We start from the raw sequence: 13213 nt of genomic DNA, 5'->3' as shown, positions 1-13213 counted from the left end.
GTTCAGAGAAGGGCAACTAAAATGATTAGGGCTTTGGAACGGGTCTCATATGAGGAGAGATTAAAGAGGCTAGGACTTTTCAGCTTGGAAAAGAGGAGACTAAGGGGGGATATGATAGAAGTGTATAAAATCATGAGTGATGTGGAGAAAGTAGATAAGGAAAAGTTATTTACTTATTCCCATAATACAAGAACTAGGGGCCATCAAATGAAATTAATGGGCAGCAGGTTTAAAACAAATAAAAGGAAGTTCTTCTTCACACAGTGCACAGTCAACTTGTGGAACTCCTTGCCTGACGAGGTTGTGAAGGCTAGGACTATATAAAAGCATTTAAAAGAGAACTGGATAAATTCATGGAGGTTAAGTCCATTAATGGCTATTAGCCACGATGGGTGAGGAATGGTGTCCTTAGCCTGTGTTTGTCAGAGGGTGGGGATGGACGGCAGGACACAGATCATTGTTAGGTTCACTCCCTCTGGGGCACCTGGCATTGGCCACTGTCGGTAGACAGGATACTGGGCTAGATGGACCACTGGTCTGACCCAATATGGCTGTTCTTATGTTCTTATGTTTATTATGTTATTATTTGCTCAATTTTTGGACCTCCATAAAATCCTCAAAAAAGTTCTTTTCCACTGCAGGTATTGGACAGGTGATGTTTGGCCAGAGAAAAAATTGGAGACCAAATTTGGGGTACACTACACAAACTCTTTCAGAGATGCTGAACATCAGGTTGAGTAAATTCGTAGAATGCATTTTTGCACATCATCTTTCCAAAGCTGGTTTGTCCTAGAAACTTCAAGTATGGTTTATGCAAAAGTTCTTGATCATAACTGTCACATAAGTCTGTTTTCGAAGAACTGGGACACATATTCTTGAAATTAAACAACTTGAAATAAAGAGATTTAGGAATGCCTGATCCCAATGAACCTCCACTCTTATGAAGCATGCCAAGGCTCTAACAGACTTTATGTGTACAGTAACTCCTCACTTAACGTTGTAGTAATCTTCCTGAAAAATGCAACTTTATGTGCAATGATGTTAAGTGAATCCAATTTCCCCATAAGAATTAATGTAAATACGGGGGGTTAGGTTCCAGGGAAATTGTTTTTGCCAGACAAAAGACATTATATAAATATACAGTATAAGTTTTAAACAATTTTAAACAAACAGTTTGATATTGTACACAGCAATGAATGATTGTGAAGCTTGGTTGAGGTGTGAAGTAAGAAGGTGGGATATTTCCCAGGAAATGCCTTGCTGCTAAATGATGAACTAGCATTCGGCTGAGCCCGCAAGGGTTAATACGCTGTTGTTAATGTAGCCTCATGCTCTACAAGGCAGCATGGACTGAGGCAGGACGGAGGAAACACAATAGATGCAGGGCAGTAGCTGCAAACACTTCCCTGCAAAAACTGAACACAATGATGAGCCCATGCTATCCAGCTGGAGCGTACCACTCCCTCTTCCTGTCAGCACCTATGCAGCCATTCATGTGCTGTCTTTCCAAAGTGCTGGGGGGTTCCTGTGGGTACGTCCAGACTACCCGCCGTATCGGCAGGTAGCGATCAATTTGTCGGGGATCGATATATCGTGTCTCATCTAGACGCGATATATCGATCCCCGAACGCGCTCCCCGTCGACTCCGGAACTCCACCGGGCAAGCAGCAGTAGCGGAGTCGGCGGGGGAGCCGCGGACGTCGATCCCGCGCGGTGAGGATGGGAGGTAAGTCGGGATAAGATACTTCGACTTTCCCGTACCTTACGAAGTTGCGTATCTTACATCGACACCCCCCACCCCCAGTGTAGACCAGGCCTGAGTGCATCAGTGAGAGAGAGACGTGCATTGCCCCTTTAAGTACGCTGACCCCACATCAAGTACGTTGCCCTTTTAAGCAGATCAGCCAGTTCAGACAAGAAGCAACAGCTTCCAGAAAGCTCCCTTCTTTCTGTCCCTGAGCTCTGTCCCCCTCCTCCGCTTTGTGGACAGGGGGTATGAAGCAGAAGGCAGGGTGACATCTGCCCCCCCTTATTCCGCCACCCAGGTTCTAATCCCCACAAGGAGGGGCTGCTCTTCCAGAGAATCCTGCAAGCAGTGGACAAAGCAGGCAGCTGCCAAACTATGTTATAAAGGAGCATTGCACAACTTTAAACAAGCTTGTTCCCTAATAGATCAGCAATGTAACAATGAAATGCCGTTAACTGGGACAACGTTAAGTGAGGAGCTACTGTATGTCTACAGTGCAAAGGAAAACCTGCGGCAGCAAGCCTCAGAGCCCAGGACAATTGACTTGGGCTTACCGGGTTCAGACTGCAGGGCTAAAAATAGTAGTGTAGATGTTCCCACTAGACTGTGGCTAAGGCCTGGTCTACACTATAATTTTAGGTCGAATTTAGCAGTGTTACCTCCATTTAAACTTGGACCCATCCACACAACGAAGACCTTTAAATTAATTTCTTTACTCCACCTCCGACGAGGGGATTAGCTCTGAAATCGGCCTTGCCAAGTCGAATTTGGGGTAGTGTGGATGCAATTCAACGGTACTGGCCTCCAAGAGCTATCCCAGAGTGCTCCATTGTTACCGCTCTGGACAGTGCTCTCAACTCAGATGCACTGGCCAGGTAGACAGGAAAAGGCCCGCAAACTTTTGAATTTCATTTCCTGTTTGGACAGCGTGGTGAGCTGATCAGCACAGGTGATCATGCAGAGCTCATGCAGAGCTCACCAGCATGATGTGCACACTGCCAGCTCAATTTCTTGTTTTGATCCACTCCATCTATCTTTTACATCTTAGGCTGGCAGCAGACGGTGCAGTACAACTGCTAGCCATCGTCACCTCCTGGGTGCTCAGCAGAAGATGCTGCATTACGATTGCTAGCCGTCATCATCTCCTGGGTGCTCGGCAAAAGATGGGAATGACTTGGCTGAGTCACTCCCATGTCTGCCCAGGCGCCCCTTACTGACCTCACCAAGGTCGGCTAAAAGAGCACCCAGGAATACGATGATGATGGCTACCAATCGTAATACACCATCTGCTGCCAAAAGACAATGAGCTGCTGCTGTGTAGCAATGCAATCCGACGTCTGCCAGCACCCAGGAGACATGGTGACAGTGAGCTGAGCGGGCTAAGTATGGTGTCTGCTTAGGTAACCCAGGAAAAAAGGCGCGAAACAATTGTCTGCTGTTGCTTTCACGGAGAGAGTGAGGGAAGGGGGCCTGACGACATGTACCCAGAACCACCCTCAACACTGTTTTTGCCCCATCAGGCATTGGGATCTCAACCCAGAATTCTAACGGGCAACAGAGAATGTGGGAACTGTGGGATAGCTACCCACAGCTACCCACGGTGCAATGCTCCGGAAGTCAACTGTATAAAAACGATTTCTAAAAAAAGACTTCTATAAATTCGACCTAATTTCGTAGTGTAGACATACCCTTAGGATCTGAAATCTGGAGTGTGGGGTGGGTCTCAGAGCCTGGGCTCCAAGTTTACAGGGGACATCTACACTGTTATTTTCAGCCTCACAAGCCTGAGTCAATTAACCTAGGTTCTGAGACTCAGCACTGTGGGTTTTTCTTTGCAGTGTAGACATACCTAAAAGTATGTTAGACCTTGCTGGACCAGCAATAGAATAAGAGACCTACATACAGTGCAGCCTAGTGTATTGAGCATCATGCACACCTCAGTTCTATTCTTGCGTAGTTGAGATGGGCTCAAGCCACAAAATTCAGGTCCAGATTTTGAACATCTCTACATTGAGGCTCTTCAGATCTAGGGTTTTCATTCAGCCTATTTGAAAGAAAGGGGCCATTTCTGACATCCAGATATGGGTACAGATTTTTAACACCCATCAAAGTTCAGATCCAGATTCTTTCTAATTCCCAGTTTTTGCCACACCATCTGACTGTAATAATACATTTCCCTTATAGCTCCTGCCTAACATCCTTTCCTGTGAGATAGTTATCTATCATTACCCTTATTATACAAGTGGGAAACCTTTGAATAAGAGCGAGAGTGTGAGAGAGGGGGAGAGAGAGAGAAACCATGTGAAAACAATATGCCTGCACACCATGCATCTTTACCACTGACAACATTGTCATGTATTTGAAATAATTGGAGTGGCAGGTTCTAAGACCCTGCATATTGATGCAGAAATATTTTGCTGATTCATTACAGCCAGACTAGTGGCTCTGATTTATTTCTAACCCAAGATGTAAAAGGGGTTGATGGTCTCACTGGGAATGGAACTAAGGGCAGGGATAAAAGGATCTCACAGAGGAAAGCCTTAGGAAGCTTAGATTGTGGTTTGTATTTTGTTTTGTTATTTAAGTGAACAAAAAAGGCAAACCCCAGGAAGGGGGCAGGTTTGGACCATATCCAAATTGAGTACATCCTGCCTGGAACAGAATGGGGAATCCACCTGTTTACACTATGACTGTATGCACCTGCCCACTCACAACATATGTGCAACTTATTCAGAGAGCATCACCAGCACATGGCCTCTTACACTTCATAAAGATAGAAATGCCCACCCCCATTTCATGTGAAATCTCTATCACCTCACATCAACTGAGATACTCTTTACAGATATGTTCGCTTTACATGGAGTGATCATAGAGCCATGTGGAGACAATAGCTGATCTGGTTCATTTGTTGTTTTGGAGTGTTGAGGAGGAGGTTAAGTGTAACCTGGAATTTCCTGGCTTTCAGAAATGCTATCTTAATTAAGTTTTTGGCTGATAAATTAAAAAACAAAACAAATCTCAATACTCATTGCATGCATCATTATATCCCTTGCAGTTATAAATCATTTTTAATCAAATAGAATGCATATTGGAAAATATATATAAAGCTAATGCATCTGTATTAAAAGAGATTTTTAGATTGATAACAAAGAGTTGCTAATGCTGGGAGATATTTTATTTATTTTTTAAATCTAGTCCATCCCAACGACGCATTACACCTGATTCAGCAGAACTGAATACAAATTACACATACATTCGTAAAAATATTCTTCTAGATTCTTTTTTACAATATTAATGTTACCACATGCAGTTGTAAATAAGTGACCAGTCACTTTAAAGCCACTTTTTTCTGACCTGTGTGGAGCCAGGTTCAGAGTACAGTGATGGACTAGAGCCAAGTGTTTGTTCCAGCAAGGGCTAACTGGTTAATATATAACTGCAAAAGTGGATAAGACAAGGTTTGGGAGGAAAACTATTTCTATTTAGGAAGACACAAATACAAAGAGACACAGAACTATGTCAGGCCACACCAATAACAGAGTAAAATCAGTCTCAGCCTAGAGCCCGCAAGTTTTTGTGGTACAAAGTTCTTCCATTATCCTTGATCTTTGAGAAATACTGTAGATGTATAAATACTATAAATAATACGACTGAAGATTTCCCCTTGGGAAACTCATTTCTCTCCATCTTTGAAACATCCACTCAGGGCAACTCCATTTTTTCCTCTATATTTACCAGACCCTGCACCCACTAAAGTCAATAGCAAAGCTTCTGTTGCCTTCAATGGAGCAGGTTCAATCTCTGAAGGAATAAAAGGCAGTAAAAGGCAGTTGGTCTTTTCTGGGGCAGCCATCAAGTAGACGAGTTTATCTTTTGTATTTAAGAGGAGAAATAGGAATCACTTTGGGGCAAAGTGCATACCAAAAGTGCAGGAAAACTTAAAGAAAACAATAGAGCATCAAGAAAGATTTATGAACTTCAAAAATCCAGTCAGAAATATGACAATAAATGGCCGTAATAGAAACCTCCACCAGTGTAGAAAAGTATGGCCAAAATGCAAACACTATGTCTTAGGCAACTTTCCCAAATGAGATTGTGGAAGTACCCTGGTTGTCTTCAAAGGAAAGCATGGGAAGAGAAAATGTGTAACCATAAACTAGGGAAAAGGGCAAAGTGCAAACATAATAAGCAAGCCCTCTGCTTTCAATATGCTTCAAGGAGATTAAAAACAGCAAGTATTTTAACTCTGCCGTATCTTTAAAGAAAGCACATTCTTGCTTATTAGAAACTCTGTTAATTTTGAAATGTTTTCAAAATGTGAAGCTATCATTAACACTATTACTGTCACTGTTAGCCTTCAGAAATGTGTCTGAGCGTGTTTTAAGAGTATTGCACAAGGTACCGATTTGTCTTGATGCTATCGCTTAGGGAAATGTTTAATTGAAAGCTAAATGAAGGTATGCATGTTTTATTAAATGTACTCCTTCAGGACTGGTTTGGTACACCATTAGTGTACACATTCAAACTGAACTGCAATAGACAGGGCAGTGGAGCTTTCACAGGACCTGTCACTTCAGGTGTTTGAGCAACGTGAAGTAAAAGCCAGATTTACTTGAATTTAAATGGAAGTGATTGTTAGCAAAGACCTTCGGAGGGGAATAATTTGGGGAATCTTAGGAGACTTCATAATTGCTTAAGATAAAGCATGTAGGAACGGAGGAGGAATGCTCTTAAAAAAAGGAAGCTGGAAGTAAAAACTAAAGGGATTGTGCATAATTTAGGAAACCCATAATCCTTTACATGTAGTTTCTTTTTTAGATAAATTCAAATAATTTGTTAGGTAAACTATTTGGTAACACATCACCATTTGTAAACTATATCAGCCAAATCATTCCATTTCAAGAAAATGACATGCTCTTCCAGCACAGCCTGTAGCATTTGAACTCCCTATTAAGTGCAAGCACTCTGGCTTAAGAAATGCATGTCTCATTTGAACATATAGGTCAAGATATTCAAAAGTGGGTGCCTGAAACTGGGCTTCTAAGTCCATAGTCCACCTAAATAAGTGGTCTGATGTTCAAAAAGGGTGAGCACCCAGCAGTTTCAATGAGACTGTTGGGTGCTGACTACTTTTGAAAATCAGGACCCTTACTAGTTGCCTAAATATGGTTTTAGGAGTCAAACTTTGGTCATCCATTTTTTAAAACCATTGTATTGCCTCTACAACACATTCATAACTGCAGTAAAATGCTGTCTATCAGAAAAAAACATATAGCAATCTAAAGCATGTTTTTCACATTTTTTTTAAAAAGGTAAAAAAATTCCCAGGATAGGGGGTGACCTTTAGTATGATACATTTAATGTTGTAAATAAATTCCAGTTTAATTAGTGAACTTATCAGAACATTCTAATTACTTGAAAACCACAAAATATTTGGAAGCCTAGAAATTCAAAGTGAGAGTTCCACAAACAATCTTAGCTCTGACAATGTAATATGTCTCATCTTTTAGCTAATCCCTAATAATTGCCTTAAACTTAACAAGTATACCTCATACAGACTTCCAGTATTGCCTTTTCAGCTACCATGATGTAAAAAACAGAAAAGATATTGAAGAAGAGCTAGTGGGATACCCTCAGTACTGGAGTAATTTGATTTTGATTCTGGTTCATATTGGAAATACCATATCACCTAGAAATTTATTACCCATTATGGTGTATATCAAGGGTAGGCAACCTATGGCATGCGTGCCAAAGGTGGCACATGAGTGGATTTTCAGTGGCACTCACACTGCCCGGGTCCTGGCCACTGGTCCAGGGGGCTCTGCATTTTAATTTAATTTTAAATTTTAATTTTAAATGAAGCTTCTTAAACATTTAAAAAACCTTATTTCCTTTACATACAACAATAGTTTAGTTATATATTATAGACTTATAATAAGATCTTCTAAAAACGTTAAAATGTATTACTGGCACACAAATGCTTAAATTAGAGTGAATAAATGAAGATTCGGCACCCCACTTCTGAAAGATTGCCGACCCCTGGTGTATATACAGTACAGATCTAGAAGCCAGCTCCACATCACTGCTTATGTCTTCACTGCAGAGTTAACCCAGGAGCTCACATGGATTTTAGTCCAACGCACAAAACCATCCACATACAAAAACCTCTGAGCCGGGTTTGGAGGTGCTTTAAATCTGAGTTAGCTGGCCTGGCTGTGGGTATAGATTAGAGCCCTTGTTCTGCTTTAACTCAGGCTAACCCATCCACTTTGCAGTGTAGATGCAGGCTACCTAACTCAGATCCTGACAGTTCTCCAATGCTTTCCCCCAATTCCCCCAATACCCTATTCTGGGAGTGAGACACTGTAGAAACTCAGAACAAAAAGATAGTCCCTACCTCCAGAAGCTTGCTAAAAACCTACTCCTTTCTCCTCCACTAGAAGTCATCTACCAGTGAGAAGATGTTTAAAGATACACTGAGAAGATGTTTAAACCCCATTATCCAGGCAGCCTGCTCCATTTCTACACAGCACTTGAACAGCAATGCCATCTGGGAGTTCCTTCTCTCAGCCTGTTGCCAGCTGGTCAGAGGCTGACACCCAGGTTCTGGTGGATATCTGGTGTGAGGTCACTAAGCAGCATGATTTGAGGAGATGTACCCAAAATCAACATGTCTACAAGAACATCTCCATGAGCCTGGCAGAGGAGAGGATTTGCTGGATGGGAATTCAGTACAGGTGAAGAACCAAAAACCTGAAAGGTGCATGCCACAAGGCAAAAGATGCCAATGACAGCAACTCACTGGAGTCCACTGTCATGGTAGATGGGCTTTTGAGATTGGACAGAGTTATTCTTACTGCTCAACTGAGGACAGAGTGACTGGAGGAACCAGGCCAGACCTTCCTGCACTTCAGTTATTTCTGACAGTAAAAAAGACACAGACATTTTAACACTTTAGCTTGAAGTTAGCAGGTCTAATCAAGCTGAAAGTGTTAAACTTTGTCTACATTGGTGTGAAGTGGAGATTTCAATGGAGTTTAGCTAGCTTGACTGAGTTAACTGCATTGCGAAAAGCACCAGTTTTCCAAGTCCAGACAAGCCCTGAGTCAGTCAGGAAGCCTTCCAGCAAAAACAGGAAAGATGGGACTTGGCACTTGTTTCTAAGATAAAAAACAAGTAGGAGAAATAGGCCTCCACTTTTAAATCCATCTTAAAACAACATGAAACAAATAAAAGGCACAGAGCAATTTTTTTTCCTTTGTGGGTCACCTGCACTATGAATTTCCCAACTGTCAAACTTTGTTTTTAATTTTTCAATTTAACTTTGTTACATTTACAACAATATTTTAATAAGGTTGTGAATTAATTGATATCCATATCAAATCTTAACTACACCTTCAATCACTTCACATAATGCATGTACAAGGTGATATAAATAAGGTTCTTTAAAAATCCCATGGCGTTTTTCACTGGGCATTGACCACAAGAATCTTAACCCCAATGTCCTGGCCAATTTCTTATTTGTGTAGATTACATTCTGACTGTGTACAATTGCCCCCGCAGTTGAAACGAAATAATACATTACTCTTATTTCTTGCATTGACCTAAACTGCAGTGTTGTGTTGCTATGTGCTGAGGCGGCTGCATGTCAGTGCTGGGTGGAGCACAGTAGGAATCTACATTGTATATAAACCACTTAAGAAGCAGTTTGAGCTACGGGACTGACCACAGGGTTAAGAGTCAGGAAATCTTAAACTCAGTGTGGAATGTGGATGCTCAGGACTGCCCAGGTTTAGGCCCAATCTGAGTCTTATGTGAACTGAGGATGAAGTAGGTGTTGAGTCCAATTCCTAGTGGGCAGCTGACCTTTTCACACCAAACATCATCATTGCTGGCACTATATGCTGGCAGCCTCAGCAGAGAAGCTGAGCTCTAAATGGGCCATGGAGGCTCAAACCCCCATCTTCGGCCCTAGAAGTGGTCCCTCTAAGTGAAGGCTGAGACTCACTGATTGTGAAGAGGACACACTCCTGTTATGCCTGCTCTGGAGTGGGGAGAGGATTTGCTCTCCAGGGGTCTCATTCTGGCACCTTTCAGCAGCTGCTCACTGTGGCTTAAAGACCCAACAGGGAAAGGTATAGGTAGTGTGGGGGAAGGAGGAAGTCTCTCACCTCTGCAGGCTCCTTCGTCATTAGCAGGTTGGTAGCCAGGCCTGCAGGTGCACCTCCCAATGGCCACCATCCACTCGCCTTCCCCATTGCAGTGCAGCCTGACGCCAGAGGACCCGGCCGTACTTGCCTCCTCTGCATCTGCCACACAGGTCCCCACCGCCTCCACCAGTGAGGTCCTCTCTCCACCGGCAAAGGTCTCTGGGAAGGAGGCAAACCCCTTCACCACAGCTGGGCACTTGTAGAAGAAGACTTGTACAGCCACCAGTGACATGCAGGCCCCCGAGTCCTGGAAGGCTAGGTAGAAGCCACGCCGGGTGAGCGGCCCAAAGCTGCGCACCTTGACATTCATCTTCACCACCTTCCCAGTGCTGTCCACCTGTGAGAAGCTTTCGTCAGCTGCAATGGTATCCACCTTGGTCCAGGGCCCCTCGCGCCATTCAGGCAGATCCTGTGTAGCCATGTCAGTTTCCGCCTGATAGTAATAGAGGGTGAAGGTCTCTTTGCAGGAAGAAGCCACGGTCCGCATGCTGGCACAGTCACGCACCGAGAAGCGGAGACGGACGTGGACTCGGTGGGCCCCACGCCGCTCTATGAAGTGAGTGCGCAGCCAGTTATTTTGGCCCGGCTCAGCCACATTGCAGACCTCAAAGGTTCGGATCAGGAGCTTCTTGTCATCCAGGACACTCACCTCGTCCCACTGTGACGAATGGGAGTGGAGAGAGAGGTGGAGAAGTTGTTAGAGGGGTTTCACGCATGCGGCAAATCTGGGATACAATAATCACTGGTCTCTGGATCACAGGGACCACGACTCACTACCTTTACAACAGGCTCCTTCTATCTGAGCCTTCTACTTGCCTCTTGGGCAAACAGTGCTCGGGCCCCACACTGGGACTTGGGATGATGCCTGATGCTGACAGCACTCAGAGCAAGGACAGCTGCACTGTTAAAGGGGCTGACCGGCAGTGGAGGTGTTAAACAAAGCTCAGTTCAACCCTCTGTTGGGCAGGTAGTACCCCAGGCCGGCATTGGTGGAGAGTACTAGGGGGAAACGGGATCCTGCAATGCAGTGTTAGCATCCTATATATCTTGGTGACACCTCTCTTTGCCCTGGCCTTTCCTACCTCAAGACAGAGAAGAAACACACAAAACAGAAAGAGATAGACAAGAGACAGAGTCAGCGCAAAACAGAGACAGAGCATCCTTTGAAGAAGGTGTTAAACACAGCCCCCTTGCACCCAGCTCTGACTCAGCTGGGCTGTCCCTGTGGAAGCTTAAGATTTCATGAGTACTTTTGAAGGGGGAAAAACACCCAGAGAGTTGGAAATGAACCTAACATTGTAGCTCTAGTATCCCCCTCTCTCAGTCACATGCTTCTAATGCCGTTGCCTGTGTGGTCCAGTATCTGACTCAGCACAACATAAAGCATTTTGGATACTCCATATGCATGCAAACCGGAAAAGAAACCTATTCCACTCCAACCCCACCTTCCCAAATGGCTATGTAAGCCTCCCCACAGGTGGTCGAGGAAGAAAGAGGGCCAGGGAGCACTTACCCCATCAGGAGGGTGGGTGGTCCAGCCGATTTCCGAGGTCTCTCCTGTTGTATCCAGAAGTATTTCTGTTTTTAAAAAAATAGTCTTTTGTACTTTTCCAAACATCAGCTGCTCACGTTTGATATGTTCCCTACAAGACTCCTTCCTGCATCTCATCCCCTGGAGGGAATATACTGTGCCCCACACACCTCACTCACAGAGAGATCTGTGTTCTGAGATAATGCCTGGCCTCATCCAGAAGTCAGAATTCTGTTCCCAGCTTTCCCCTATGATTTAGGGTAAGGTCTGCAATTCAGTGACTCAATGGATGATCGCTGGGATTCAAATTGATCCAGGGGTTAAGGCACCAGATGGAAAGCCTGTGTTTTAATTCCAACTCCGCCAATTGCCACTGTTAAATGATATTGGCCAAGTCTCTTACAACCTATTGACTTTCCCAGGAGTCCAGTATACTCAGCACCTCCAAGGATCAAGCCCTATCCAAGCAACCATTCTACATTTCTTTCCTACATCATTTTAGCCCTGGTGGAAGATGCCAGACTTAATTATCCTTGGAGATTAAAGTCCTCTATTTAAGTCCAAAGCAGTACAGCACTGGCTGCAGCAGCACAAGCTACACACACAAATATCCCCTACCAATGTACGTCATTTCTGAGACCACTAAGAAAGAAAAGGGTTGGAAAGTCACTGTATGGAATTAACACGTGCTGGTAATTTTGCAAGTCAACAGCACTCTGAAGTTCTGGAATTTAAAACTCTGTTTGCTTGTTTGTTACTGTTTTTCTTTCATTTTGTTTTCTATAAAAATAGGAAATACTATTTAAAACAACTTGGTGAAAAGAATATTAAAGGTGAGCTTGTCCCAAGCCTTTATAGAGTAGGGAGCCCAAGGAGGACACAACAGCAGTATCAAGAGAGTGCAGAGATTTCTCCCTTTGTATGGTTGTAGGGATGCACATCACACCAAAGGAGGCAGGGAGAAAGCAGGGCCACATTTCTCCTCCATGAGGCACAATCCTTCCCCAAGCCACCTCTGGGGCACTGTAGCTCTGCACCGCACCATGCTCATCAGTGCCTGAATGGCACGGTCTGGCACTGGGGTGGCACTTTGACATCTCTTTGCTTCACCAGCACGTTCCTGGGGCATGGCTTCATTCTGATGGAACAACCAATGGGTTTATTTTTTGATGAACAAAGAACATTTTCTAAATCAGCTCTGAGTCATTCCCTCTGCTTAAGTGTACCCAAACACAGAGCATGAAAATCTGAGAAGAGATGGAGAAAGAAAAGGGGATTTGGGGGATTTAGGGGAGGGGAGAAGAAAGAAAGAAAGAGAAAAACCTTGTTCAACTGCCTGGGCTCTGGGCTGCTGGCAGGCAGTATATTCCCCAGATGGCTTCTCTCCAGTGACCCAGGTAATCTTTATCGAGCGCATGAATATTTCACAGACTAACAGATACATGCAGCCTGGCGCTGACAGGTCTCTCCCTCCAATGGTGAATATTTAAAAAGTCAAGATGCATTAGAAACTGACAAGAGTGCGCATGCATGGCACATGTGGGGAAAATGGCCCTCCAATGCCATAACTCCAATGCAAAGGTATGCAACAAGAGTGCCAGACATTTACAAGCACAGCGGTGTTTTCCCTGTTCCTCCCCACTCTCAATGGCTGCATGTCCTCGATCAGATCAATGTTCCCATCTAGTCCTGCATCCCTGCCACATTTAGTCAGACTAGTGGCCT

At 43.9% G+C, this 13213-nt stretch overlaps 1 protein-coding gene across 5 annotated transcripts in view; it reads right to left on the bottom strand.

Annotated features, from left to right (window-relative positions):
* The window catches only part of LOC123356221 (ephrin type-B receptor 5), a 174110-nt gene that overhangs the window by 100483 nt on the left and 60414 nt on the right, over positions 1-13213 (bottom strand). For all 5 annotated transcript variants that reach the window (XM_044999246.1, XM_044999261.1, XM_044999271.1 and 2 more), the window contains 2 exons: positions 11471-11535; positions 9919-10615 (listed from right to left, as the gene is read on the bottom strand). In XM_044999246.1, the coding sequence (XP_044855181.1) occupies positions 9919-10615; positions 11471-11535 (762 nt within the window). The remainder of the gene's footprint in view (positions 1-9918; positions 10616-11470; positions 11536-13213) is intronic.

This window comes from Mauremys mutica, chromosome 1, assembly GCF_020497125.1.
Source record: "Mauremys mutica isolate MM-2020 ecotype Southern chromosome 1, ASM2049712v1, whole genome shotgun sequence".
Lineage (NCBI taxonomy): Eukaryota > Metazoa > Chordata > Testudines > Geoemydidae > Mauremys > Mauremys mutica.
The sequence above is the reverse complement of the archived record's forward strand: the minus strand, read 5'-3'. Positions and strand labels throughout refer to the sequence as shown.